At 55.6% G+C, this 25,115-nt stretch overlaps 11 protein-coding genes and 2 non-coding genes across 13 annotated transcripts in view; 7 read left to right on the forward strand and 6 right to left on the reverse strand.

Moving 5' to 3' along the window:
- K452DRAFT_219405 (uncharacterized protein) overlaps positions 1-672 on the forward strand; it is a gene marked incomplete at both ends in the record, with an annotated part of 1,098 nt that extends 426 nt beyond the window's left edge. Inside the window, 3 exons of the mRNA XM_033536411.1 lie at positions 54-225; positions 284-435; positions 494-672. Coding sequence (XP_033401944.1) covers positions 54-225; positions 284-435; positions 494-672 — 503 coding nt within the window. The remainder of the gene's footprint in view (positions 1-53; positions 226-283; positions 436-493) is intronic.
- A 1,570-nt stretch (positions 673-2,242) lies between these two features.
- K452DRAFT_219498 (uncharacterized protein) lies at positions 2,243-3,126 on the forward strand (the record flags this gene model as incomplete). Its single annotated transcript, XM_033536415.1, has 6 exons — positions 2,243-2,272; positions 2,327-2,359; positions 2,411-2,469; positions 2,526-2,706; positions 2,761-2,993; positions 3,066-3,126. The coding sequence occupies 6 exons, from the start codon at positions 2,243-2,245 to the stop codon at positions 3,124-3,126; spliced, it is 597 nt and encodes a 198-aa protein (XP_033401945.1).
- A 774-nt stretch (positions 3,127-3,900) lies between these two features.
- K452DRAFT_355663 (uncharacterized protein) lies at positions 3,901-5,901 on the forward strand. The gene is made up of 4 exons (XM_033545979.1): positions 3,901-3,987; positions 4,050-4,102; positions 4,164-4,282; positions 4,343-5,901. The coding sequence occupies exons 1-4, from the start codon at positions 3,909-3,911 to the stop codon at positions 5,721-5,723; spliced, it is 1,632 nt and encodes a 543-aa protein (XP_033401946.1). The 5' UTR covers positions 3,901-3,908; the 3' UTR covers positions 5,724-5,901.
- Positions 5,902-7,196: 1,295 nt separating this feature from the next.
- K452DRAFT_107902 (uncharacterized protein) lies at positions 7,197-10,236 on the reverse strand. The gene is made up of 2 exons (XM_033534984.1): positions 7,841-10,236; positions 7,197-7,760 (listed from the first exon to the last, which is right to left on the reverse strand). Exons 1-2 carry the CDS (start codon positions 10,147-10,149, stop codon positions 7,310-7,312), a joined length of 2,760 nt encoding a protein of 919 aa, XP_033401947.1. The 5' UTR covers positions 10,150-10,236; the 3' UTR covers positions 7,197-7,309.
- Positions 10,237-11,066: 830 nt separating this feature from the next.
- Positions 11,067-12,134, forward strand: K452DRAFT_219714 (uncharacterized protein; the record flags this gene model as incomplete). The annotated part of the gene is made up of 3 exons (XM_033536428.1): positions 11,067-11,432; positions 11,485-11,785; positions 11,836-12,134. 3 exons carry the CDS (start codon positions 11,067-11,069, stop codon positions 12,132-12,134), a joined length of 966 nt encoding a protein of 321 aa, XP_033401948.1.
- A 2,347-nt stretch (positions 12,135-14,481) lies between these two features.
- Positions 14,482-14,981, reverse strand: K452DRAFT_283516 (uncharacterized protein; the record flags this gene model as incomplete). Its single annotated transcript, XM_033539783.1, has 1 exon — positions 14,482-14,981. A coding segment is annotated over exon 1 (293 nt), but the record flags the coding sequence as incomplete, so codon positions are not given.
- A 612-nt stretch (positions 14,982-15,593) lies between these two features.
- K452DRAFT_242897 (uncharacterized protein) lies at positions 15,594-16,650 on the reverse strand. The gene is made up of 2 exons (XM_033537887.1): positions 16,106-16,650; positions 15,594-16,028 (listed from the first exon to the last, which is right to left on the reverse strand). Exons 1-2 carry the CDS (start codon positions 16,599-16,601, stop codon positions 15,700-15,702), a joined length of 825 nt encoding a protein of 274 aa, XP_033401950.1. The 5' UTR covers positions 16,602-16,650; the 3' UTR covers positions 15,594-15,699.
- A 589-nt stretch (positions 16,651-17,239) lies between these two features.
- On the reverse strand, positions 17,240-17,327 carry K452DRAFT_t23. The gene has a single exon. It is a non-coding gene; the product is annotated as a tRNA-Pro (tRNA).
- Positions 17,328-18,462: 1,135 nt separating this feature from the next.
- On the forward strand, positions 18,463-20,030 carry K452DRAFT_220321 (uncharacterized protein; the record flags this gene model as incomplete). Its single annotated transcript, XM_033536457.1, has 2 exons — positions 18,463-18,975; positions 19,230-20,030. The coding sequence occupies 2 exons, from the start codon at positions 18,463-18,465 to the stop codon at positions 20,028-20,030; spliced, it is 1,314 nt and encodes a 437-aa protein (XP_033401951.1).
- A 1,611-nt stretch (positions 20,031-21,641) lies between these two features.
- K452DRAFT_107983 (uncharacterized protein) lies at positions 21,642-22,497 on the forward strand. The gene has a single exon (XM_033534985.1). It carries the CDS (start codon positions 21,888-21,890, stop codon positions 22,350-22,352), a length of 465 nt encoding a protein of 154 aa, XP_033401952.1. The 5' UTR covers positions 21,642-21,887; the 3' UTR covers positions 22,353-22,497.
- K452DRAFT_t22 lies at positions 21,738-21,841 on the reverse strand. The gene has a single exon. It is a non-coding gene; the product is annotated as a tRNA-Pro (tRNA).
- Positions 22,498-22,523: 26 nt separating the features above from the next.
- K452DRAFT_283519 (uncharacterized protein) lies at positions 22,524-25,099 on the reverse strand. The gene is made up of 7 exons (XM_033539784.1): positions 24,723-25,099; positions 24,514-24,663; positions 24,408-24,435; positions 24,170-24,352; positions 23,898-24,119; positions 23,362-23,846; positions 22,524-23,308 (listed from the first exon to the last, which is right to left on the reverse strand). Exons 1-7 carry the CDS (start codon positions 24,739-24,741, stop codon positions 22,668-22,670), a joined length of 1,728 nt encoding a protein of 575 aa, XP_033401953.1. The 5' UTR covers positions 24,742-25,099; the 3' UTR covers positions 22,524-22,667.
- K452DRAFT_108003 (uncharacterized protein) overlaps positions 24,668-25,115 on the forward strand; it is a 764-nt gene continuing 316 nt past the window's right edge. The window contains exon 1 of the mRNA XM_033534986.1: positions 24,668-25,115. This exon is cut by the window's right edge and continues 316 nt beyond it. Within this exon, the coding sequence (XP_033401954.1) occupies positions 24,878-25,115 (238 nt within the window). The 5' untranslated portion in view covers positions 24,668-24,877.

Raw genomic sequence — 25,115 nt, forward strand, 5'->3', positions numbered from 1 at the left:
AAAAAAAAAGCTACTTAAAGCGCCGAGTGACCCCAGTACTTACGTCTTTTCAGAGAGAGCAATCCGTGATACGAGCATTTGGGAGCAAGAGAGGAGTCTACCGAATCTCCCTACGTACCTGGAGACGTTTGCTCAAGAAGATGTGAAGAAGGTGCCCAAGAAAGCTGGCCATCCCCACACGATCGTTGTTGCGGGTGCTGGCATCAGGGCCGCTGACCTTACGAGGTACGTGCTTCCTCACGTTGGTCAGATGAGCAGTCAACTTACTTTCGTGACGTGATAGATCCTTGAGGAAATTTGAGACGAAAGACGTCAAGGTGGCGAAGCTGTTTGCAAAGCACATCAAGCTGAAGGAGGCCATGGAGTCATGTAAGAGGATGAAGATGAACATCGGCGTCGGAACTCCTCAAAGAATCATTGATTTGCTGGATGGAGGTGAGTAGCGGTTGCGTCATAGGTGGAGTCTGCGTCAGTTGGTGCTAATTAGATCCAGGTGCCCTATCTACCGATAACCTGAAGCGTATCGTGGTTGACGCATCTTATATCGACGACAAGAAGCGGGGTGTGATGGACATGAAGGACACGCAACCTCCTCTTGCAAAGCTTCTGACCCGGGAAGATCTCAAGGCCCGTTATGGGAAAGACAAGAAGATCGAGCTGCTCTTCTACTAGATGACGCTCGCATCAAGGACCAGATGATTGTCCGCACTACCTACCTGCTATACACTCACATGTCATTCAGGCTCGGCCAAGAAACCTGACCGGGCAACAGGCGTGATCGGCTGGATTTTCCAGTACTTGAAACAGGGAGCTCAGTGGATTGATGAAGGCAGGACTTGAGAGAAGCGATGTCACGAAGATGGCTCGCTACGTATGCTCCAACATCCAAGGTCCGAAAGCACCAAACCCTTTTGCCAGCAATTAGGATGTGCAGTCGGACTTTTGCACGATTACAGGGGGCAACTCCTTGAAACGCATGGCCCGCGAGACGCGGGCGCACACTCCGCCTCGGCTCCGGCGTCTATTTTCAGCAACAGGAACCCAGCGGCGGGGAGCAGAGATACGCAATTAGACAGAGGGTAGGGTACATAGTTGGAATTTGAACGGGAAGTTATGCACCACCTTCTGCCGCGGCCGCCACGTGAGGAGGCGGGTAATAATCCGTCGACATTATGATCAGCAGCTCTCCCGCGCCATATCACCGAACTTTGAACGACAAAAGCCCTGGGATGAGAGATCTGGAGGGCGTTGGGTGCATCAAACGCGCCGTACTGGGTTAGGTAGGTAGGTAATGTAGTTTTACGGAGGGTGGGTTGTTGGTGGCTTTCCTGGACATGTTTTTGCGAACGGGGACTTGGATGGCCTGTTTCTGACAACACAACAAGCAAATCTGACTTCATAGCGATTGGCCAATGCGGAATGGCCGGTGGAGGGGTGATGGTGGTGTGTAGGGCAGAGTGCGGGTGGACGACGAGACGGAGCGGCCGCGGCGGTCGTCGTCGGGGCGGCGCACAAACGGGCTGGGAGCGTGGCCGACCTGGCAGCTCCGGCCGCCGGCCGAGCCGAGAAAGAGGAGAAAGAGGACGTTCTGCAGTCGATGTGATGGGGGGTCGAGGTGATATGGAGCGTGAATGGCCAAAGGCCCGACCGTGTTAGCGTGTCCAAGCACAACAACCCCAGCCAACTCGCCGCGTATCAGGGATTATACTACTCCCGGCTCTCTCTCGAACGTCGCAGCTTCAACAGTGTTTGAGCACTGACTCTGCCCTCGTCCGTCCTCCGAGTGCAGAACGCTTTCACGGCCGCTTTCGCCTGCCTTCATCCGCCCTCGACTTTCAAGATACCCGCCTGCCGTCCGTCGTCATCGCAACTGCCCAAGGATCCTTCGCCCTCACCGACCGTCCGATTCGAAGCTTCACCAGCGCCTCCGTCAGACCACCACCTTCGCCAGTCCTCCGCCGCGACGAATTTTTCAAGGCGCTGCCAAAGTCGTGTCTCGTCGTCGCTCTTGTTGAACCCCCCTCTCGCACTCTTCTTCGCACCGCGACTAGCGCATCCGCAGCGCGAGTAGCCTAGTCGGTGAGTCCCGCTCCTCGCAAACCTCACTTCATTCAGACTCGGTGCTGACTGTGTCTGTCTTTTCCCCGTTGCAGACCTGCTTCGTCCGTTCCGTTGTCGAGCCGCCTATTCCAAGCCTTCCGTGTGCAAACGTTGCTTCATCCGTTGACATATCGCCGACGCAATGGCTGCACCCGCTACGCAGTCTCTGAAGGTATGGCCCTCGCTCGAGACGCCAACAATACATCGGTTCTGACGACTTCCGCAGTGCGTGGTTACAGGAGACGGTGCGGTCGGAAAGGTACGCTTGTCTACGCACCTCCTATGTTTGCGCGCTCTGACTTCTTTGTAGACTTGCCTGCTCATCTCGTACACCACCAATGCCTTCCCCGGCGAGTACATTCCGACTGTGTACGTCATGTCTTTCACCCTTTTGTCTAGATCTCGCGTCGACTCACACACCGCAGCTTCGACAACTACTCCGCAAATGTCATGGTAGACGGCAAGCCGATTAGCTTGGGTCTGTGGGATACCGCCGGTCAGGAGGATTACGATCGTCTGCGCCCTCTGTCGTACCCCCAGACGGACGTCTTCCTTATCTGTTTCTCGATTGTGTCGCCTCCCTCGTTCGACAACGTCAAGGCCAAGGTGCGACACCCGCATTCCCCGACTGTCCGCAAATTGCTGACAGGTTACACGTAGTGGTACCCCGAGATCGAGCATCACGCGCCCGGCGTCCCGATCATCCTGGTTGGTACGAAGCTTGACTTGAGGGATGACGAGGGCACGAGGGAGAGCTTGAGGCAGAAGAAGATGGCTCCCATCCAATACGAGCAGGCAGTCATGGTCGCCAAGGAGATTAAGGCCCACAAGTACCTCGAGTGCTCGGCCCTGACCCAGAGGAACTTGAAGAGCGTGTTCGACGAGGCCATCAGGTGCGTTTTCGCGCGAGCCGCGGATTGTGCGGCATGAAAAGCACGGATGCTCATTTGCTAACATTCATGCAGAGCTGTATTGAGCCCGCGGCCAGCCACGAAGCCTAAGAAGAACAAGTGCGTTGTTCTGTGAGATACCAGCGGATAGCGCCAAGCGCGCAGAGATAATGACATAGACCGGTGCGCTCTGCGGCATCGTGGGTACGGCGGAATTGAGTACTGAGATGATTCAGAAGACCTCATTGGCGTTTAGTTCGAATTTGAAGCAGCCACGATCCGCAAAGTAAACCCAGCAAGCAACTCTCTGTTCACGACACGCGCCTCGCCGTTCGCTTGTTGTGCACGACACGAGAACGGCTTTCCCCCCCTCCCCTTTACCCCTCCCTCATCACCCGGTGGCTCTCTTACATTCCCTGTTTTCTCTCGTCGGTAGCGGAATCTGGGGTTGAGAGAATCATTTTTTCTCCTAGTTTCATTGTAGATAGCGCGTGCGGAGCAATGGGCATGGCAGTCAATATTAGTTAGTGGTTTTGGTAGTGGTGAATGCGCTTTTGCGGTCTCATTAGCTTAGGGTGGCACGCCTTTAATTCTGTACAGCTCCATGGCGTGCCTCCCCGCGAAACTAGCAAGGCTTTATTTGCAAGTCTGAAGTGTCTGGTGGGCAATGACTCGTGCATGTGATGGCGCGTGTTGAAGGATTCTGGGGAAGTTGGTGTTGACGTAGTTTGAAGAGGGCGAGAATCCAGTGTCTCAAGCGTGCATGAAGAATAGCAGAGTGCATATAAGCAGAAATCCCATCAGTCTGGTTCCGCTATGATTGAATCGATCGCCGGGTAGCGTTCCCGTGCAAATCCATTGGCGTCAGCTCCACCCGACGCGCCGAGCTCCTCCTCGTCCCCTCCACCATCTCCAATCATGTTCCACCAAGGCGATCTCCAGAGCGGCATATCGCTCGCCATCCAGCAATCCAAGCTGGTCGTCTGCTTCGTGCGAGGTGCGTTTGAGCAAGCAATGCATCCTGCCTCGGTGGTATCTGACAGTGCTTGGCGAAGGTAGATGCCGACGAAGAGAGCAAGATCTGGGAAGATGAGTGGCTGCAGGATGAACAGGTATGATATGCCGTTCCGGTTGCATGCTTCCGGACATGTCACTAATGTAGTCTCACTTTAGCTGGCTGAGTCACTTGGGTCAAAGGCGATAGTCCTGCGTTTGGAGGCTGGCTCTCAGGAAGCTGGCTTTCTCTCAGCTTTCTGTCCCATCGCAAAGACGCCTGCGCTGGTTGCCATACAGTAGGCACTCGCAGAATCCTTACAGCTGATATACCTGGCTAATCAAGCTTGTCTTTGTAGCAATGGCCAGCTCAAGCTGTACCTCTCTGGCGGCACCAGCCGGGAGGACTTTGTGAGCCGCTTGTCCAACGCCCTCAACCCCGCCGAACCTGCCACTGCTCCCGGCATGCCGCAAGCTCCACAAGCACTTTCCGAGTCAGCCGGAGCTCCCGAACCGGTTGCGGCACAGCCTCCCGCGCCGTCGACCGCCGAAGACGACCCGTACGAGTCACAAGATGGCCCCGATCCCGCGCGCGTTCTCGAAGCCTCTTCCGAAGCGTCCATTGCGCACAACGTCCCGCCCGCTGCCCCAGTACTCCCCACACTCCAGGCCTCGGCCCCTCCCGTTTCCGACGCTCAGACCGAAGCCCAGGCCCAGCCCGCCTCTACACCTGCCTCCGTGCCCATATCGGAGAAAGCGGCGGGAAAGCGCAGAGCTGTTGAGGAGGAGAAAGCCACTCCTTCCGCAGAGAAGAAGGATGCCGCTAAGAAGAGCTATGCGACGCAAGAGCGTGCGCGGAAGGCGTCACAGCGCGACGAACTGAACCGCATCCTCCAGCGAGTCGAGGCAGACAAGCAGGCACGCAAGGAACGAGAACGCGAAACTAAAGCCCGCCGCGAAGCCGAGCTCAGAGAGATCGCCAACGCCGGCGCCGAAGGCGACGCTCCTTCCCCGGCCGCGCCATCGTCCTCAGTAGCAAAGGCACGCTCGGCCACTAGCACCAGCAAAGACATCACGCTACGTGTGCGCCTGCTCGACGGCTCCCAGATTCGTGAGCCTTTTCCCCCGACCGCGACGCTGCAATCGGATGTCCGTCCCCGCGTCGACTGGGCTCTTGGTGGCGGAGACTCCAAGCCCCCGCCCTACACCTTCAAGCACGTCCTTGCGCCGCTGCCGAACCGCAACCTCTCCGCCTCGGAGGAAGCGACACCGCTCTCGGAGCTGCCCGACGTCGCGCCCAGCGCCACACTCGTGCTCGTGCCTGTCCGTGGCGCGGCGCATGCGTACGCCGCCGCTGGCAGTGCTGCCGGAGCAGTTGCGCGGGGTGGAGGCCCCTTCGGCGCGGTGATGGCGATCCTGCTGCGCATCTGGAACCTGGTGTGCGCGTTTGTGGGCACGCTGTTTGCGCCGTTGACGCGGGGTGCTGCGCGCGGCGGCGAGGGCGGCGCAACGGAGCGGGAGCGGCATGGTCGGCCGGTTAATCTGGGAGGTGGGGACCGCAGAGGCCGCAGTGCTGGCGAGGGCAGTGGTAATGGTGCTGCTTCGGGTGCGACGGCGGGAGCGCGTGCGTCGGGGATGCGGGTTCGTACGCTGGGGGATCAGCGTGAGGGCCAGAATGAGTATTACAATGGGAATAGCCTGGACTTTGAGCCCAAGAAGGGCGAGGATGAGGGAAAGTAGAGAGCGGCTTGTGGATGGACTAGACTTGATAGGTGAGTAGGGAGTCGTGATAGAAGGTACAGAAGAAAAGTGGAAACGGGTGGGTTAAGTGAATGTTAGGTAGTGCCCCCAGTCAGTTTGCTGCACGATGTACTCACGAACGAGCATGAATAACGTTATAACAAAGTCTTTTTCTAGCACCTAAGCCGAACACAGTGTATCAACGCTTTCCCAAACCCTTCAATAAGCCCTACACCCCCTCCTCTCCACCAAAAAACCACTCCCCCGAACCCACACAGCTCCAGCCAGGCAGACAGCACAACAACCCCCACATGCAGACAAAGATCTCTCCATCCTCATCCTTCCCCACACACTCCCACATCCCCACGCACCCACGCACAGCATGACGTTCCTCCCTCTCCCCATCCCCACCTACCACAAGCCTCGGCCCCACCCGCGATCAAGATCGAAAATCTCAAACAAAGTTACGATAAGCTTTGCGGCTCCTCCAGGCCGCTGCGCGTCCCTACCGATTTTGCGGCGGTGGCGGCGGCCCTTCCAGCCTTCTCTGCTATGACGACGACGCGGATGACGCGCGGACGCGCGTGCGCTTGGGTAGGTTGTGCACGGGCTTGGGTGGGCGTGGGAGGCGGTGGGGGGTGAGGGGTTGAGGGGTGTGTGTGTTGGGGAAGGGGAGGGGGAAGGGGTTATGGGGAGGATGCGTGGGTAAGTGTGTGAATGGGTGTGTGGTGGATGTGGAAGTGGCAAGAGAGATGAATGGATGGATGGATAAATGGGTAAGCAGATTGTCTGTCTATCATCAGCAGGCTGGCAGGTCACTGCCTAGGTACCTACCTACACTGGTACTCCGTACCACCAATTCACATCACTCAATGCACTCTCGGTCATTCAATCAGCAATCAATTCCCTCGCGAACCAACACCTTGCTTTCCGTCTCCGTTGCTTCTTTTCCCCTTCTCCACCACAACCTCTTCATATACCTAAGAAGAAAACAGACACACACGGAAAAGAAGACGAGACGAGAGTAGACGAGACGAGCCAGAGATCCCACTCCCCTCCTTTATTGCCAACCCCTACCCCATTCTCCTGTCCTCCCTCTCTCTCCTGCCTATACTATCCTATCCTACCAGAAAGAACAATGGCTGGCATCTTGTTTGCTTGTTTTGCTCCTCCGTGCAGAGTAAGTGCTGCTGCTAAGTGGATGGATGGATGGATGGTTGGTTGGTTGGTAGGTTCGCCGCCGACTTGTGTATGTATGTATGGAGTGATTGATTGATCGATGGATGGATGATGGGACGGATGTATAGATGATGCATGGAGCAATGCTAAGTTCGGAGGGTGCATGCAAGCATGCGTACATGCGTACAGGGGACGACGAGAATGACTAAGATGAGGAAGAGGAGAGACAGCCAGACATGTCGTGTCGGGTCAAAAGCGGTGGACGCGTGCGTGCGTGCGCGAGGCGGCGCGTATCCCCCTTCTCACTCCAAGAAGAAAAGAGGAGAAGAAAGGTAGAGAGGCGCGAGCGTCCTACCCAGAAGAACTCGCCAGGCCTGCACCCACCACGCCTTTCCTCCACTCACGCCCTAACGATCCCGATCCAACAGCTCGTCGTCCTCATCTTCGCGCGCTTCTTCGCCCCTCCTGCTCCGACGCCTCCCTCGTCCATTGCTGTTCCCTCCCCACCACCAATCCGTAACCTCGGCCCAGCCGTCCCTAATCCATGCGCCGAACCCTGTGTGCTCCTCGCCGGTATGGTCGTCGCCGCCGCGTTCTAGGTCGTCGCCGCCATCATCATCCTCGTATAGACTCTCCTCGGTCTCTTCCACCAGCCGTGGAGCTGCATGGAGGTCTTCGTGAGCGGCGGCGGCGCTGAAGGTACTGGAAGGGGCGGGCGAGCCGTGCGTCGAGAAGGATGATGTTGTTGAGGAGGAGGCGGATGCTACACTGCCCCCCTCTTGTTCGTTGGAGAGACTGCGTACGACGTCACCTTTGCAGATGGGGCAAGTGCGTCGGCGGGTCGTGAGCCAGGGCGTGCTGGGTACGGATGCGTATTAGCATTTGTCATATCTCTTCGGTGGATGCTGAAAGGTTTCTTAATAGGAGGAAGCACTTACATGCACTCTGCGTGGAATTCGTGGCCGCATGGCAGGCTCATGACTCTGCTTACGCCGTCGACATACTCTTCCAGGCAGACGACGCATTCCTTTTGCCGGCCACCGTACTTCCGGCGCCAGGCCGCGAGGCCGCTTTCGCCCTTCTCTTCATCCGCGGCAGTCGTAGGAGAAGTTGACCGATCCCGGCGGCTAGGGATTTCCGAGGCAGTCCTGCTCCTTGGCCTAGGGCGGGATGTCGAGGCATGGGCAGAAGAATTACCCTGCAGCAATGGTGTGCGCGAAGATGCAGCCGCAGGATTGGGAGTAGCAACTAGGCTGTTGGAAGAGTTGCTGCTGTGGGAGGAGAGGGTGTGATATGTGCGAACGGGAAGACGCTCGACGATGGATTTTGGGGCGCGCCATCGACGGCGACGGATGCGGGAGCGGAGAAGGAGCATGGCGTAAACAACGGTGAGGGTGATGAGGGGTGAGACTACCAATACTAACAAGGTGTCGAAGAAAGGAGAGCTGGACATGCTCGTTGGGGTGAGAGTGACCCAGAGACCCTCGTGTCGATCCTGGCCTTTGGGCATGCTGGCAGCAGCAGCATGCGGGGTATATGAAGATGCATATTTGGTGGTGAGAGAGCTGGTCCTTGCCTTCCCATAAACTCGCGGGGTAGGAATCGCTTCCTCGTTCATCTCTCCGTCTTTCTGATCGTGCTTGCGCCAGGATATATTGCCCAACCAACCTTTCCCTCCACCATTAGAGGCCTTGTCTTTTGTGAAAGATCCATCATCATTCCTATAATGCTTTGACCTGGGGTCAGCGTACTCGCCACTGCCAGGCAGTACGTGTCCTCCTTGAGGCTCGGAAGTACCGGACGGTTGTTTGTTCGAAGACTCCGGCGAACTTCCACTGTTAGTGGGTTTAGACTGTTGCGGTAACAAGTCCGGATCTCTCCAATCCTGCACGCCTATGACGAAATCGTCTCCGAATGGTTTTGAGGACGTTCTGAGCGTGTGGTTAGGAGTAGACTTTGCTTTGGTAGCCGACTTTGAAGTTGGCTTGGCACTCGAGGTCACAGTTTCTTCTTCTTCCCAGTTTTCAACAAGAATCCAGTCAATATTGCCGCTGCTTGGCGGCCTTCTGCTCTCTCCACCAGTGGCATGACGATCGGAACCAGTCCCAAAGATGCCAAGGAATGAAGAAATCCAGCCGGGCCGTTCGGACTTGGTCGAATCTCCATGGACCTTCGAGCCTGAAAACGGTTCCTTCGGTGTGCGCCCAGCGGGACTGAACGTTGGAGAAGATATGGCCTGGGTGAATGTTGGGCGAGATTTCTCAGTCTTGCCGCTTTTGGACGCTTTGCTTCCATTACCAAGACCCAGCTTAGCAATGTTCTCGGAAGCAAGCCCCTCGATAAATTCTCCCGAGGGTATCAAAGATGACAAAAGATGTGCTGTCGTGTGCGAGGTGAACAACGCGGGTATCGTAATGTTAGAAGTGTCGCCTCGTGCATACATGGTCACCAGGGGACCGCCTCGAATGTCGTCGCCGACGATGACGGCAACTCCGCCTCGTCTTTGTGCCCATTTTACCTTTTCTAAGAAGCCACATCCACCACGGCTGAGTAGAACCACCTTGCCAGTTATCTCGGCACTCTCTTGGAGCGACTGGATATCGGCGTGCTGGGGAAGTTCCTTTCCACCCTTGGAAAGACGACGTGCATTGGCTCGAGAGTCCCAGACCTCCAATTCAGTTTCATCGGTACCGTCATCTTTGACCGCCTTGACTCCGTCTTTGGACTCTGCGGCAACAGCAGCAGGCCCGCCAACCACGCTCCTTCTAGAAGGTCCCGCCGTGGAACCAGTGTTTGGAGCATTTTTGGAAGCCAATATTGACGCTATGTCTGGATGCGCGTCCGTTCCCCCATGGCCACCTCCTTCGCTCCAGCCGGGCACGTCACTGCATCCGAGCTCGCCTTCGGCACCTGCTGTCAAACCTCCATGTGCCAAGTTATCACCCCCAAAGCCGCTTCCGGTCCATAGCTGGCCGCTCAAGCCTCTGGCGGGGAGCGGAGGCCCAAACGCTGCAGGTCGGGCAAGGAAGAAAGTAGAGTTGTCGTCGGTGAGGCTGATGACGGCCGAGGGCGGGAAGAGCGAGGGGGCGGAGAAGGAGAAGAAGGCGCGTAGCCTGCCCTTCTTCTTGCCTTGTTCGACGGGGCCGTCGGACAGGTCAGTCGAGGCGGTGGGGAGAGTGATGTAGAGCAGTAGTGTGATGGCCAAGACACATGACACGAGAGAAAGCAAAAGGCGTAGAAGGCGCATGGTGCGACGGCAACGGGCGGAGGGCGACAGGCTCGGCGCCCAGCGCAACGGGATGGAGTACGCAGGTCGGGATGAGGGGAAGAGGAGGAGAGTCGGCGAGTGGTAGGCTATGTCGACATCTGGGGGAGGGTGCGCGCGCGGGCCAAGGACGAATGGCGGGGTGACGGCGCGATGATCAGACCAGCACGACCAGCAGGCGAAGCGAGGTTTGGCAGGCAGACGGGATGACAGAGGAGATCGAGGATGGGATGGGATAGTCGCAGTTGCACGGCTGAGGTGCAGGATTTAGGAGGGACGGGGTGCAGAAGTGCAGGAAGCTGTTCTGTCGGTTGCGGAGGTGTTGGGCCGCTTTGGGACTGGACTGCATGTGACAGCATGACCAGCCGGCGCGCAACCACACGATGCAAAGCAAAACGTCCGCTTGCAGCCGGGCTGCATCATGAGAGAGAGAGACTCTCTTCAATCAGGCCTCCTATTGAGCACGCGTCGGTGACGGGAGGCGTGTCCGCTAGCCTTGCGCCAACTTACGCCACTCACTTCCCGCTCCACCCGTCCGTCATGCATTTTCCAACCCGCCAGCGCGATGGCTCCTGCCATAGGTAGGTAGATTTTCCCTTGGCTAGAATGACAGCACCGGTGCCTCCTGCTACTTTTATCAACGGCCTTTTCTCTCTCATCCTTTCCATTCTTCTCTCTCATCATCCATCATCTCACCTTCAGCCTCTTTCGCTCTATTTTATCCCACCTCCTCTCCCCTATCTATCTATCTATCACCTCCACTACGCACCAGTCCTCTAGTCTCTCTCACACCTCCCGTTCACGGACGTCCCGAGACCTCATCTCTCGGTACTGCTGCCCCTCTGCTTGGCTGCTCTACCCCGGATATAGACTGACCCCTGTCGCTCCAGCTCTCCACCATGAACATCAACAAGCCCTCGGACGCCCTTTATGTGCTTCCGTTCGTTAAGCCTAAGCCGTATGATCCAAACGCTCCTCCGCGCGAACGCCGCCTGCGTGGCTTCAGCTGGTTGCCCAACAAGCTCAGGAATCACTTCATTGCCATGATTGGAGAATTTACGGGAACCTTCCTTTTCCTCTTCTTCGCCTTCTCTGCTACCCAGGTCGCCAATACTTCGGCCATGGCAGCAGCCCAGAGCAATAGTGGCGCAGCTTCGGCTCCAAACGTGGCTACCTTGCTCTACATCAGCTTGGGATTCGGCTTCTCCCTTGCCGTGAATGCATGGGTCTTCTTCCGCATCAGTGGAGGGCTGTTCAACCCTGCGGTATGCCTACCCTGTTTCCGATCCCAGATCTCAAACTGACGCAACCGCATAGGTCACCCTGGGTATGTGCTTGATCGGCGCCGTCGGGTGGGTCCGTGGCGCTCTGGTGGTCTTAACGCAGATCATTGGAGCTATTTGTGCTGCAGGCATCGTCTCTTGCCTATTCCCAGGGCCACTGGCTGTCCGTACAAGCCTTGGCGGTAGCACCTCCATTGTCAGGGGTCTCTTCATTGAGATGTTCCTCACGGCACAGCTTGTCTTCACCATTTTCATGTTGGCGGCAGAGAAGCACAAGGGTACCTACCTAGCCCCGATCGGTATTGGTCTATCGCTGTTCATCGCCGAGCTTTCTGGTGGGTTTGTGATCTGCTTGTGTGGGAAGATCGTGATCTGACATCTCCAGGTGTTTACTTTACCGGTGGCTCGCTCAACCCTGCACGTTCCTTTGGTCCTGACGTCATTCTCCACACGTTTAACGGATACCATTGGATCTACTGGGTCGGCCCGGCGCTCGGTTCCCTCTTGGCGGTCAGCTTCTACCGCCTGGTCAAGGTTCTCGAATATGAGACTGCCAACCCTGGTCAAGACTTCAACGAGAAGGAGGCTGAGGTCTTCCACCCGGATGAGGACCCTGCCACTGCCGATGAAGTGCGTCGTCCCAATGTTGGTGGTATGAACTATGGCGAGGCCACGCTCGGTTAGTAAACGTCATTCCCTCTTCATTGGCCCAGACACTAAGAGACAGCCGATCAATCAGGTCCGCAGGCCTCCCGTTACGACGGTAACGAATCCAGTCGCATGGTCCCCACCTCGTCCTCCCACTCCAACACCGTCTACGACCCCAACGGCACCTACGCCACCAGCCCACGTCGCTCAAGCTCCAAGAACCGGCGCGGCTCGCGTTCCAGTCAGCAGCAGCAAGAAGGCCTCGCAGACGCTGCGCAGGCCGCCACGTCTGCATACCCGCCCACGGCTGGCTACGGCTTTGGTGGCTCCAAAGGTGGCGCACAGGGAGGGCACGCGCACTTCCCGCATGAGCGCGGCTTCTATCAAGGCCCTGACGTAGAGAGAGGCAGCTTGCCCACCGACACGGATCAGGGATTCTAAATGCAACCATGGTTAATGTCGACATGACGTCAGCTTAGCGAAGTAAGGATGTACACATGCATGGCGTGGGGTTTGGGCAATGTCCGTTTTCAGTTAGGAGTTCTGTTTCATACCCTTTCACAACGCCGTGATATCTTGGGTGGAGTTTTGAGCCTTGTTTTTGGTCCTCGCGACGGCTGGGTCATCTGGTTCTTGGGCGGACAAGTGCATAGCGGCCAGGATCGTCGATGGGGTATTATTAATGTATAGCGGGTAATCAGGAACAAAAGCAACGAGCAATGCAGCAATGAGTTTTTGATTTCGGGTAATTTGACTCTTTCTGGATGTTCGCATGATGACGCACCTGCAACAGTACATGGATTACTCTACCCTTGGATACCGACGTGGCCTCAAAGTAGATGAGTTTTCTTATGGCCTCGTAGGATACTCCGACGCTCTTATCTTGTTAAATACTTGTACCCTAATGCTTTTTTACCTTCATAATTACCTAGCGACTACCGACTCGTAGCGTTGTAGCTTATTGTAACTACCTAGGGAGTGTTCGGTGGGTACGGTAGATCTTACTCGGTATATAGCCACGGAGCCGGTAAAATATGTCATCTCAAATCTACTACAATATTGCGAGTCTGCATACCCCCACAAGCTATATTCCAAGCCATCAGCGCAGTCCCTATAGTTATCTATGAAATGCTCTACAAGGCGCGTTCTAAAATGCTTAGAAGAACATGTAGACACAGTTGGATCATCTAAAATATTCAGACTCAGAGTGACTTGACAGTCTTTCACTTCTACAGAAGATCACTCGCTGTGGGGATAAATAACAACACTGACCCCTGGGATGCGGGACACAAGACGTCGCGTGAAGAAACGATGTGTCGCAAAAACGGCGGGCGTTTTCATGGCGTTTCGTCTGTTGTTGTGACGGCGCCACGGCTCAGATCCTCCGGCTTGACGCACGCCACCGTCTGCTTGTGCGAAGTTGGTGTGCCGCTCTATCCACGCATCCACACCATCCATCCACCCATTCATCCATCCACCTATCCAGCATCTTCATTCTTCATCTCTCTCTCACACCCCAGACCCAGTCCCTGTGCACACGCTCATGTACCTAGAAAACACCGTGCACGCACACCACGCACCAACGCCCCCAGTGTCCCCGCCCTGCAATCACTGAGCCCCTGCCACGCCGCCGCACGAACACACGCCGGGGTGGGCCTTGTAGGGCTGCCGCCGCGCGCGGTGGCACATGATGGCTGACGGCGCGGGGGCACGGCGGCGGCGAGCTGCGCGCGCGTAAGCGGTGGATGGCGTGGTATGTAGCTAAGTTGGCGGGGTAGTGCTGTGCGACGACCTGACTTGACGCGACGTGTTGTTGACGAGCGAAAGCAGATAGTCGGCCGAGAGCAAGCGCGCGCCTTGCTTTGGCAGCTCATTTCTGGCTGGGCGTACGCAGGATGTTTGGCGTGGGCGAATGAGCAGGCGTGGGCGAGCCTTCCATTTCGAACGGCCCGGGCTCGGAGTGCATCTCTGCGGCCATTGGCTTGCCCTCTAGCTCCGGCCGCGCTTCTTGTCCCTGTAGCTCGTGCGTGTTGTGCGCCGTGCTGAGTTCCTGAGGAGGGATTGCCTCGCTCGTCTTTGCCTGCGTGCTGTCGACCGTCTGCTGCAGCTTCGTCTTCCTCTTTCGCAGCCGCCAGAACAGGATTGCTGCCGCGAGCCCGACGCCTGCTGCTGAGCCGACCGCTATCCCGGCTATGCTGCCGCTCGACAGCCCTGAGGATGCGCCTGTGCCGCCTGTGCCGCCTGTGCTTCCAGATGCTGATGATGACGCTGTCGACGAAGATCCTGATATGCTTCTCGTGGCTGTATGGGCCGCGACATCGATCGAATTAAACGCATCCCAATCGCCGGATATGTGGAAGATGTTGGTGCTGTCTAGACAGCAGGCCGAGTTTTCAATGTTCGTGAAGCTGTCGCAGCAAACATCCGAGTTGTCATTGCACTGCACAATGACTGATCCGTTCCGGGGCTGCTGCGCTGCGTATTTTGTGAGACGGTTCGGTGGTGCAAGGCGGCCTACTCACCTTGACAAAACTTGGGACACTCGTCCGACTGCCATGTCTTATCCGTACAAGTCCCCCTATAATACATGGGCTCCGAGGAGTTTACAAGTGCGCTGGCGTCGCAAAGCTTGTTGTCCAGGCACTTAGCACCTGTAACGCAGCAAAAGCTGTGCGTCGTGTTCAGCTGGCAGGCATATTCGCTAACCGCTATGTTCCCTGCGGGATAGTAACATCGCGGGATGTCTTGGGCGGCGACAAGGCCACAGGCACAAAATATGAGAATAAAAATGAACCGGATATGCTTTCGCATTGTTTCGTTGGGTTTGTCCTGAAGACAAGGAAATGTACAAGTTGCACCACCACGAGCAGACTCGAAAGCTGGTCAATCTCTTCAGTGTATGGGTGAGAGCGGGGTAATATTGATTATCTTAGGGAGCGACCGGGACCTGGTCTTGCGGATGAATACGGGTGCATCATGCAGGGCTGATCCCGTTCAGGCAGTATTGATTACTGAGAAAAATAAACACCTTCGTATTCGGAATGGGTGGTGGGATCGTAGGTGCTTGAACTGAGGTTGTTGGCTTTTGTAGCTGATACGTTGTGGACGTTGTGGGAGGTTCAGGTGGTGGTCTTCGCCTACTCCTAGGCATACATCAATCAGTGACCGGTAGTGCTGCGGTTGGGAGTAATCATGTTGGAAAGTATTTCTTATCTATGTCAGTGAGCTCTAGATAATCTGCCACCCTTTTTAGACCCCACTTAATGCTAAGCCCTTATAGGTAGGTATACGGCTTACTTTTACGCCCTTCAATTCCTACGTGCATATACCTTCGGAGAAGACTTTTGTGCTAATCCTTATCCATCCTCTTAGATATTTATAGAGTTTTTCGTACCACTTTGCTGCAATTCTGTGTTTAGTTGAGCCATCCAGGTAAGTAGTGTTTGGCATAAGGCTTATATCAAAAGATGGGCAAAACGGCCAAAATGACGGGCGATTATTCGGAGCCTCAGTGTGGAAATAATATTTATGAACCCAAAAAACTACTCCAAGGTTTTCTAACAGAGAGAAGGACTTACCCCATTACCGCCTAATTTAAATATTAATCTTCTCCGGCACACCTATACATGAGATCCGTCCTCATCGTAATCTTCGTGCCCTTTACCACATCATCGCCCGAATGAACAAGATTCCTATGCTGGAACAGAAGCACCCTTCCCACCTTGGGCACAATATCCAGGCGCCCCTTTTTCTTGTATTCTTCGGGACCATCCATCATCATAAACGTGTCAGGGCTATGGAGCGTCGTGGCACCGCCCTCCAGCGGCTCTTCACCCTCGGCAGTGGTCGAAGCATCGTTAAGGTATAAATGGAAAGTCATAAAAGAGCGTTCCTTGTTGTCAGGCGTGACGTACGCGCCGTCCATGTGCGCTACGCACCGAAAAACAGTCAGTGACCGCTCAATCCCTGCTGACCACACCGTCATGAAGACCAGAGGCACAACTTACGTCGAAAGTACTCTCCGCCGGTATACTTCAGAAAACGCATCCGTTCATTCAGCCTCGTGGCACACCACGTCTCATTGCAGTAAAGTACGCGGGGGCCCACGGTTTGAGCCCAGCGCGTTCCTTCCAGCGCAAGAACCTCGGGCACGCGGCCCTTGACGCGGTTCCAGATGCGATCGGTAATCAGGACGTCGTCCCAGATAATGCGGCCGCAGTTGCGCTCGTCGGTCATCAGGGCCTGCTTGCCGCCGCCGACGTTGATCATGGCGCGCTCCCATTTTCCGCCGGTGCGCGCTTCCGCTAGCGCCACCAGCGTCGCGCATTCCTCTGGCGTCAAGACGTTGTCCAGTACCACGGCGTACATTCCGGCGTACTTGGGTACGGGGCTGTTTGCGAAATCGATGTGCTCGCATGTCATGTTGGCGGGTGCCGGACCGGCCAGGAAGTCCTGGGGGATTTTAGGCTCCGCGCCTGCTAGGGGAGTTTGCGTGGAAGACATGGTGAGAGCTGAGGCGCGTATCTTGTAACGAGGCTTGCAGACTGGGGGTGTGTTGTGAAAAAGGCGGGAGCAGAAACATAGTTTATATGTGGCCTGGAAAAGAGGCTTGACATGAGGCTGTGCTGGAACCATGGCTGCTGCCTGATGCAGGCGTCACTGGGTGAACATCGATAGTATCAATGTCAGCCTTGTAGGGCGCTTTCCTGAATCACTTTCCGTAGTCTCGATGGAGAAACGTGTCAACGATGAGCATAACATGTAATCGCATATACATGGTCGGACTGCGACTCGACTTATAGACGAATACCTATGTCTGCGATGCCATGCAGCGTAAGTAAATCGCTCAGCCGCATGGCTGTAAGATGTTCCCAAATGTGTTCAAAGCCATATGCCGTCCGTGAGGACAGCGGGGGATGACTGTGTTTGGTGTCCGGTGTGCAAGGCATTCCCAAGGCTCCACGATTCTAGGTAGGGACCGCGTCAAAGCTTCGCGCTTAGCCCCAGAGCCCCTCGGCTATGAGCAAGGGATGACAAGCCTTGGAGATCAGGGCGCAAAAAAGACGTTTCCATTCCAATAATGACTCACACGAGCAAAACGTATCCTGATGGCACACCCCATGGGAGGGCAAAAGGAAATGGGGCTCAACCGCGATTCGAACGCGGGGCCTCTCGCAAATGTGAAACATGACACCCAAAGCGAGAATCATACCACTAGACCATTGAGCCGTTTTCTCGAATTTCAAAATCAGTAAGTATAGTATATGTTCTAAGAAAAATTGCGATTATTTTTTTTTTGCCAGAAGTTGAGGTCAGAGTAGGCTGCAAAAGGCGTCGACGAGGTTCTAAATAAGCGACACTTGTACAATTTATTCTAGTCCGCTCCTGACTCGTAATGCTGGTTTTTCTCTTTGGCTTTTTCGCACCGGCAGACCACTGCGGCACAGAATTTGCAGTGCCACATCCGCGGCGCCATCCGCCGCCAGAAAACCATCTGGCCATCGAAGAAGCTTCTGCAGGAACGTGGCGCCGTTGAAACTGACGTCTGCCGGCGTACCAATCTCACTGGCCCCATCCGTTCTTCGCCCAACCAAGCCACGTGCCTTGGCAGCCTCCTCTTCGTTCACTGTCGTACGACGTGGGCACGTCTCGGGGCGAAATGGGACGAGAGAACCTCATTCGGCTGCATTCCCCCGAAGCCTGGAACCTGGCCCCCTTCATGCCCAAAAGAGCGATGGAATCGATGGAATAAGCGCCAACACCTTCGCGTTCCTATGTGCCTCGGCTATGGTCCCGGCCTGAAGAAGAACTCCTCCTAATCTCTTCTGGACCCAGTCTCCGTTTTCTGGCCCCCCTTCAGGCACATGGATTGATATGTTCGCAGGGAACATCTGCACGTGCCCTGCCTCTCTCGCATTCGCAACAGCCCGGCTTGCCGAAAACACGAATGAAGAGCGCTCTCCTGCCAATGGCAGCTCGCGGACATATAGTAGCAACGTTAGGCGGACCTCAGACTTACTTGTTCTCTCCACCCTACCGGGATCTCCGTGTGTCAGGTTCTCAGTTGTCTCCAATCTCCATTCTCCATTCCCCAATCCTTAGTTAGCGCCGGTGGACCCTCGTTGTGGGTCGGATCAGCCGGATGATCTGAGGGTGCCCGTAAGTCATGGCAAACGATATAAGCGTGTGCCGCAGCTGTGGTCGCGGGGAGGGCTTGTCTGGCGTCCTTCGGCTATAACCATGGCGGACCTGTCAGCTGCCTGCTAAGCGCTCCCTACATATCATTGCTTGCTCGCTACTGTATGATCAAGCCGTTCCTCTCACAATTTTGCGTTCTTTGCACGATACCCACCACTCTGGTACGATGGAGACGCAGGCGTCCGAGTCGGCTTCTCTTTCCCCTCTTCCCCCAGTCCTTCGGAGAGGGTTGCCAGCTGTAGCCGCCTTCGGCATACTGTCTTTTGTAGCGTCCTCCACTCTCTTTATCCTCCTCGCATATCGTCTCTTTTTCAAATACCGTCGGGAACATGGAGTCCAGCTTCAGTTCATCGTCCTCATTTTCAACCTTCTGCTCGCCGATATTCAGCAGTCCATGGCCTTCTTGCTGAATGTCGAGTGGTTGGTCCGTAACGAGATAGCCGTGGGAACTACTACATGCTGGGCTCAAGGTTGGTTCGTCTCAATAGGAGACCTTGCTAGTGGCATCTGGACCATCGCCATTGGTTTACACACATTCGCTTCGGTGGCTTGCAACTACAGGCTCGGCGCCAAATCGTTCTATGCTACTGTAGCTTCGCTGTGGGCATTCGTGTATATTGCTGCTATTGTCGGCGTTGTGCGACATCCGCATGATCTTTTTGTCCGGGCAGGCGCTTGGGTAAGTCCCTTTTCTCTAAACGAGAGCAGTCTTTCCATAAGTCAAGACTGGTTACAACATTTGAGCTAGTCAGCAAATTTAGACCCTTGAAAGGTGTTCATCGGTATATCTGGGGAGGTTTTGCGTCAGCTCTAACATCAACAGTCGAAAACTGCTGACTAGCCAAAACATTGTAACCAGTCTGGACTTTATTTGAATTTCACGTACACCTTACAGCTTAAAATCTTGTCATATGCTAACTACTTCTCGAACAGTGTTGGATCAACAGAGAATACAACGTTCTCCGCCTGTGGACACACTACATCTGGATTTTCCTTGCCGAATTTGGAACTCTTTTCATATACGCCTTCCTCTTCCTCAAGCTCCATCTCCAGCTCCGCCAAGGGTCATCGCAACACCACTTCCGCAGCCCTGCAGCCGTCGCCCGGGCGCAGCGCGCCGCCAAAGTGTTGCTCATCTACCCCATCGTCTACGTCATCTGCACCCTGCCGCTCGCCAGCGCCCGCATGAGCGCCATAACCAAAGAGCCGAACCTGGCGCACCTGTGCGTCGCCGGCGCCATGATCACCTGCAACGGATGGCTGGACGTGCTGGTCTTCGTTCTGACGCGTCGCGTCCTCGACTTCGCAGACGACGCGCAGGAGCCGCACAAGCACAGCCGCCGCACCGACAGCGTCGGCAACAGCATCAACGTGTCTGAGGCCGCGGCCGAAGAGCTCATGGATACGTTCCACTTGCCGTTCTGGAACGATGCCGGGAGGTGGGGCACCACGACGGTGATTGAGGCGAGCACTGCCGGTGGTAGGAACCACGGCAGGACACTCAGTCATCATGGCATTCTGGCGGAGAGGAGTGTGAGCCGCCAGAGCAGCACTGAGAGGCTTTTTGGCAGTAGTTTTGGAAGGGGACTTGCGGTGAAGGCTGAAACAACGGTCGAGGTGCGGAATGAGCCCGTCGAGTTAACCGATGTGAGCAGTATGGCGCCGCCGGCTGTGCAGGCGCTGAAGGAGAAGGAGAGGTTGAGCATGGACTCGGGGAGCTCGATGCGGTCGTGAAGAGGTGGAGAAGCCCGCATTTCTCGGGCATAATCAAATCGACAATGATGGGAATGGCACGAGCTGAGCACGGATGGGCCTGGATCCTCGAAAAGGTAATCCGGACAGAAAGCCTTCTTCGGGGAGGCATTCAACCAAATAAGGTTTCACGGATTGGCATCCAGGTACCCACACGCATGCCATGGGATATTGTCTGACATCAGCGGATGCGGACCTATGCCCTGAAAGGGGCGGAGATTGCCTCTACCCGCTCAGCCGCCTCTCACTACGTACATACGCGACACGCGCCCGCATACACGCACACCTACATCCACACTCACCTACAAACCCTTCCAGTCCCACGCAAAAGAGCAGAGAGCATGCTCAGCAAAGCATCTGCAGCAATGGTTGCAGGCTCTGATTTTGTTTTTCTGTCTCATTATATCGGCCAGACAGGCGCGAGCCAGGCTTTTTGACATAAATTCAAAGCAGTATCAGTTTAATATCCTAACACGTAGTATGTAATAAGTAATATTTCTTAGAGTTTAGTACAACACGATGGTGGGATGAAAGATGATATTGTAATCTTAAGCTTTTCTATTACCATTTGCCGCCGAAGTGAGCTCTCCTCCTTGGTTCAATAGGCAATCCCTCTCTTGCATATATTCTGATCCGCTCGGCAAAATTCATCTTCTCCTCCATAGCACTATAATGGACTACATTCGCGGTAGCGCATACCGCGGACTGCTGCTGGCAGTGCTTTACCTTCTATCTATTCTTTTTGCTCTACAGTCTACCCTTCTCCCCTCTCTCCCCTCTCTCCCCTCTTCCCTCATCTCTTCCCTCATCTCGTAGGGCAGCTGCTGCTCAACACGCTCGTCCTCTGCATCTTTTCGCCTTCTCGGGCTACGGTTCATCCAATTCACCGCCTCTCCCGCTGGTATATATAATACGCTACAAACTCATCAGCCTGGATTCAACGAACACGGCCAGCTACGACCTGGTCCAGAAAGCTATTGATTGTGATGGGCTTCTTGTCAACGAATGCATAGCGTCAAGACCGAATGCGATTTTGTCCAAACAGGAAGAGCTGTCCACCGCCATAAGCCAACTTGAGACCGATTTTAAAATTGTCAAGGCTGAAAACCAGATCAATAATCAGCACCAAACGAAAATGGTGACGATCATCTAAATGACCAGATACTAGTATGCATCGACACGCTACGGCCTTAATCGTCAATATTATAAGTAGATAAAAGAAAAGATGCCTGGTCTGCTGACGTCGTGGTACAGAGGCTTGCGATGGATGGAAGGACTTGGAAGAAGTCACCGACTAAGATTACGTTGATTCCGCTAAAGAAATTGTTGGCTCTCGTAGGTGTGGTCGACAACTAGTAGGTAAGGGAAAGCGCAGCATAACAGGGCGATTGAAATTTATACCAGCAGCTGTAGCCTTTTTCTTTAGTTATTACACGAACAGAGCATTCGGAGCGGGCGCTCTGCTCAAATCAAGGAATATCTCAACAAAAGCATCCAACCTACACTGAACGATATTGAATCCATACGCGAAGGAATCAAACAGACATCACCAGCACCTGCGAGTTAAAAAAAAAAAAAAAAAAAAAAAAAAAAAAAAAAAAACATCCACAGCACACAAGCTTGACTCACTGAAACACCACAAAGAAAACACCGAAAACACAAAGTCCAAAAAAATGCAAAAAGATACCGGGGCCTAGCCGCGATTCGAACGCGGGGCCTGTCACAATCTGGTAATAGCCTAGAGACTACTGGGCGAACCCGAAGCGACAATCATACCACTAGACCACTAGGCCGATGTTGATGTGAGGCAATTCTTCAAATCTTATAATATACCTCACCATGGTTAATCCATTATTCCCCCAACCTAAAAACCTTTACTTACGACACGCACGCAGCCCTGCCACCCTGTCCACGGAAACGCCATCAAACACGCCTGCAGTTTCACACAGACACGACACGCGTCTCCACCCCCCGCTCGCTCGGCCATCGGCAGCCTGCAGCCTTGCGTGCCGTGCGGGTGCCTGCGTGCGTGCTCCCATCGAGCCGAGACGAACATCAAACGGTCGGACCACAGCTAACGGCGAGCCAAGAGTCCACGGCCGCGCAGGAGCCATGGAGCCTCGGCTCCACTCGCGCGCCGCGGACTTCCGCGCTCCGTGGAGACTGGAGCCTGTGGGAGACCTGGACTCCTGGAGACGGGTGGCAGCGCCGACAACCGGCCTGCCGTCTGCCTGGGGTGCGGTTCGGGGGTCTGGGGATGCCTCCCCCATCATGTACGCGAGGCGAGAAGCTTGGCCTACCTAGGAGTAATGTTTTACTTTGCTTCTTGTCGTCGTCATCATCGTCGTCGGCGTCGGCGCGGAGCTCGAGCAGAGTCTATAGATAATTGTTCCATGTAGAGTGCTTACCAAAAAATGTCTGGGTATGCCTGGAAAAGCATCACAATCACGGTAGGCAGGAGAAACGGAACAACGATTTGTGTCATAAAACAATCCAACGGCGTTCTTTTGCTTTTCCAACCGACGATCCAACTCTAGATAGATCTATTCCTTTGATTTATGTTTCCCCCAATTGTCGCGCCATGGATATCCCTGTGAATGCTCAAAACACACACCGCCCTTACAACTGCTCAAGCAGACCCTCACCCTCGAGCAGCAGGACGATCTGGTGAACGATGGTCCTGACGTTGCTCTTCTGGAAGTCGACGACGAGGTCGGCCTTCTCGGGAGCCTCGTACGGGTCGTCGACACCAGTGAAACCCTTGATCTCGCCGCGGCGCGCCTTGGCGTAGACGCCCTTCTTGTCCGTGGACTCGCAGTACTCGAGGGGAGTGGCGACGTGGACCAGGAAGAAGGTGCCGTACTTCTCAACCATCTCGCGGGCGTGCTTGCGGCCGTCCTCGAAGGGAGCAATGGGCGCAGCAATAACGGCGGCACCGGCCTTGGTCAGCTCGGAGGCGACGAAGGCAATACGGCCGACGTTGGTGTTGCGGTCGGCGCGGGTGAAGCCAAGCTCGGAGGAGAGCTCGTGGCGGACGGTCTCACCAAGGAGGAGGGAGACACTGCGGCCACCCTGCTGGTTCAGGGTAACGTTAAGGGCACGGGCAATGGCGTCCTTGCCGGAGTTCTGGTAACCAGTAAGGAAGATGGTGAAACCCTGCTGGTTGCGGGGAGGGTGCGACTCGCGGAGGACCCTGACGACCTCGGGGTAAGAGAACCACTCGGGAATGTGAGCGCCAGTCCTCAGGCGCTTGCGGAGCTCTGATAGGCGCATTAGCGATAATCCTTGTCTCAGCATATGCAGGGTAGCTCACCAGTGCCGGAGATGTCAAGGGTCTTGACGTCCTTGGGGACCTCGTCCTTGGGCATGTACTCATCACGGTCCGGCAGGTAAGTCATCTGCTGGAAGGGAACCATCTCAATGCCGAGCTCATCTTTGTACTTGGTGACAAGGTCCTGCGCATCGTAGGGGCCGTAGAAGTCGACGCCCTTGCTGTTCTTACCGGGACCAGCGTGGTCACGGCCGACGATGAAGTGGGTAGCACCGTGGTTCTTGCGGATGATGGCGTGCCAAAGAGCCTCACGGGGACCAGCCATACGCATGGCCAGGGGCAGGAGACCAAGGACGGCCATGCCGTTGGGGTAACGGGGCAGGAGGGCCTGGTAGACACGGACACGAGTGAAGTGGTCGATGTCACCGGGCTTGGTCAGACCGACGACGGGGTGAATGAGGACGTTGGCCTGGCGCTGGCGGGCAGCGCGGACCGTCAACTCACGGTGAGCGCGGTGCATGGGGTTACTGTGGAAAATCAGCACACGCTCGTATCATGGCGGGTTTGTAGCAACGTACCGGGTCTGGAAAGCGACAACCCTGGACCAGCCAAGCTTGTCAAAGTGGAGGCGGAGCTCCGCGGGGGAGTAGCGCAGAGCAACGTAGTCGTAGTGCATGAGACGGTCAATGGCCTCAAGCTTACCACCAACGTAGAACTCCTGGACTGAGTGGTAGAGGTACTTGATGGCGGGGTGAGCCTCATCGCCGTCCTTGTCGAAGACCTCACGAGCCTCCTTTTGCCTGCCGATTGTAAGCCCATATCCTCGCTTCGCAAGCGTCACAATTCTTACTTGTCCGGCCTGTAGATATCCTCGATGGTCATGATGGCAAGGTTGCGGTCATCGCGGAGGTCACGGAGGACGATGCGAGCACCAGGCTTCACACCAACCTCCTCAATGGTCTCCTTGGAGAGATCGAGGGTAATGGGCATGGAGAAAAGGTTGCCATCGGCGAGACGGTTGTTCTCAACGACGCTGTGGTCTGATTAGCACAATGGCTCTGTGGCATCGGATCGAGGGGCATTCTCACCCATTGTAGTCCTTCTCGTTCATGAAACCTGCGCGGGGCGTCAGCCTGGGTCCCGCCGGATATGACGGCGCTGTGCGACACAGCGATATCGGGGTGGAAAACTAACCCTCCAGAGGGGAGAAGCCACCGTTCAGGATCAGCTCCATGTCGCAAAGCTGCCTCTCGGTCAGGACGACGGCGGGAAGCTTCTCAGCCTCCTCGGACAGCTCCTTCCTGCGGGGAGCATCGCGAGCAATAAGGTCCTTGAGGACGCCGCCTGTGGTTCAATTGTCAGCCGGTGGGGCACGACGCCGCGCGTGGGCAGCAAAAACTCACCGTGGGGAGGGTTGGCCATGATGTGGGATGTGTGAAAGGTGCGAAGAGGGTTTACAACAGTCACTGGAGAGGGCGCGGCGGGATTATATGCTTTCAGAAGAACCGGAGCGCTCCAATGGGTGCAGGGATGCCGTAATTCAGCATACGTAGAGCTAATGACAATCGTCGACCAACTGCCGCGTCAACACTGGTGGCCGGAGCGTCTCCGCCGTCAGAGACGAAAGCTCCGCGCACAGGCCGAGGCGGGGCGATGTGCGACTTGGGAGTGCGTGCAAGACCGGGCGCGTGAGGGTTTGATTATCGTCTACGTGTTGCGGCGGCTTCAGCGTCGTCACATCCGCGTTGGCGAGGCGCGCCGCCGCTTCCATCCTCGTGGCGTCGAAATGAAAGAGG

Source organism: Aplosporella prunicola (genome assembly GCF_010093885.1).
Source record: "Aplosporella prunicola CBS 121167 unplaced genomic scaffold K452scaffold_3, whole genome shotgun sequence".
Taxonomy (NCBI): Eukaryota; Fungi; Ascomycota; class Dothideomycetes; order Botryosphaeriales; family Aplosporellaceae; genus Aplosporella; species Aplosporella prunicola.

What these genes read in the sequence shown, in the direction of transcription:
- K452DRAFT_355663 (XM_033545979.1), top strand. Translation starts at nt 3,909, where the DNA reads ATGTTCCACCAAGGCGATCTCCAGAGCGGCATATCGCTCGCCATCCAG. An exon ending in GGTCGTCTGCTTCGTGCGAG is followed by an intron (nt 3,988 to 4,049) that starts GTGCGTTTGAGC and finishes TGGCGAAGGTAG; the next exon opens with ATGCCGACGAAGAGAGCAAG. An exon ending in CCTGCGCTGGTTGCCATACA is followed by an intron (nt 4,283 to 4,342) that starts GTAGGCACTCGC and finishes TTGTCTTTGTAG; the next exon opens with CAATGGCCAGCTCAAGCTGT.
- K452DRAFT_107902 (XM_033534984.1), bottom strand. Translation starts at nt 10,149, where the DNA reads ATGCGCCTTCTACGCCTTTTGCTTTCTCTCGTGTCATGTGTCTTGGCC. An exon ending in GAATTCCACGCAGAGTGCAT is followed by an intron (nt 7,761 to 7,840) that starts GTAAGTGCTTCC and finishes ATCCGTACCCAG; the next exon opens with CACGCCCTGGCTCACGACCC.
- K452DRAFT_242897 (XM_033537887.1), bottom strand. Translation starts at nt 16,601, where the DNA reads ATGTCTTCCACGCAAACTCCCCTAGCAGGCGCGGAGCCTAAAATCCCC. An exon ending in CGGCGGAGAGTACTTTCGAC is followed by an intron (nt 16,029 to 16,105) that starts GTAAGTTGTGCC and finishes TTCGGTGCGTAG; the next exon opens with CGCACATGGACGGCGCGTAC.
- K452DRAFT_107983 (XM_033534985.1), top strand. Translation starts at nt 21,888, where the DNA reads ATGGTTAATCCATTATTCCCCCAACCTAAAAACCTTTACTTACGACAC.
- K452DRAFT_283519 (XM_033539784.1), bottom strand. An exon ending in GTTGTCGCTTTCCAGACCCG is followed by an intron (nt 23,847 to 23,897) that starts GTACGTTGCTAC and finishes GATTTTCCACAG; the next exon opens with TAACCCCATGCACCGCGCTC. An exon ending in CCTTGACATCTCCGGCACTG is followed by an intron (nt 23,309 to 23,361) that starts GTGAGCTACCCT and finishes TGCGCCTATCAG; the next exon opens with AGCTCCGCAAGCGCCTGAGG.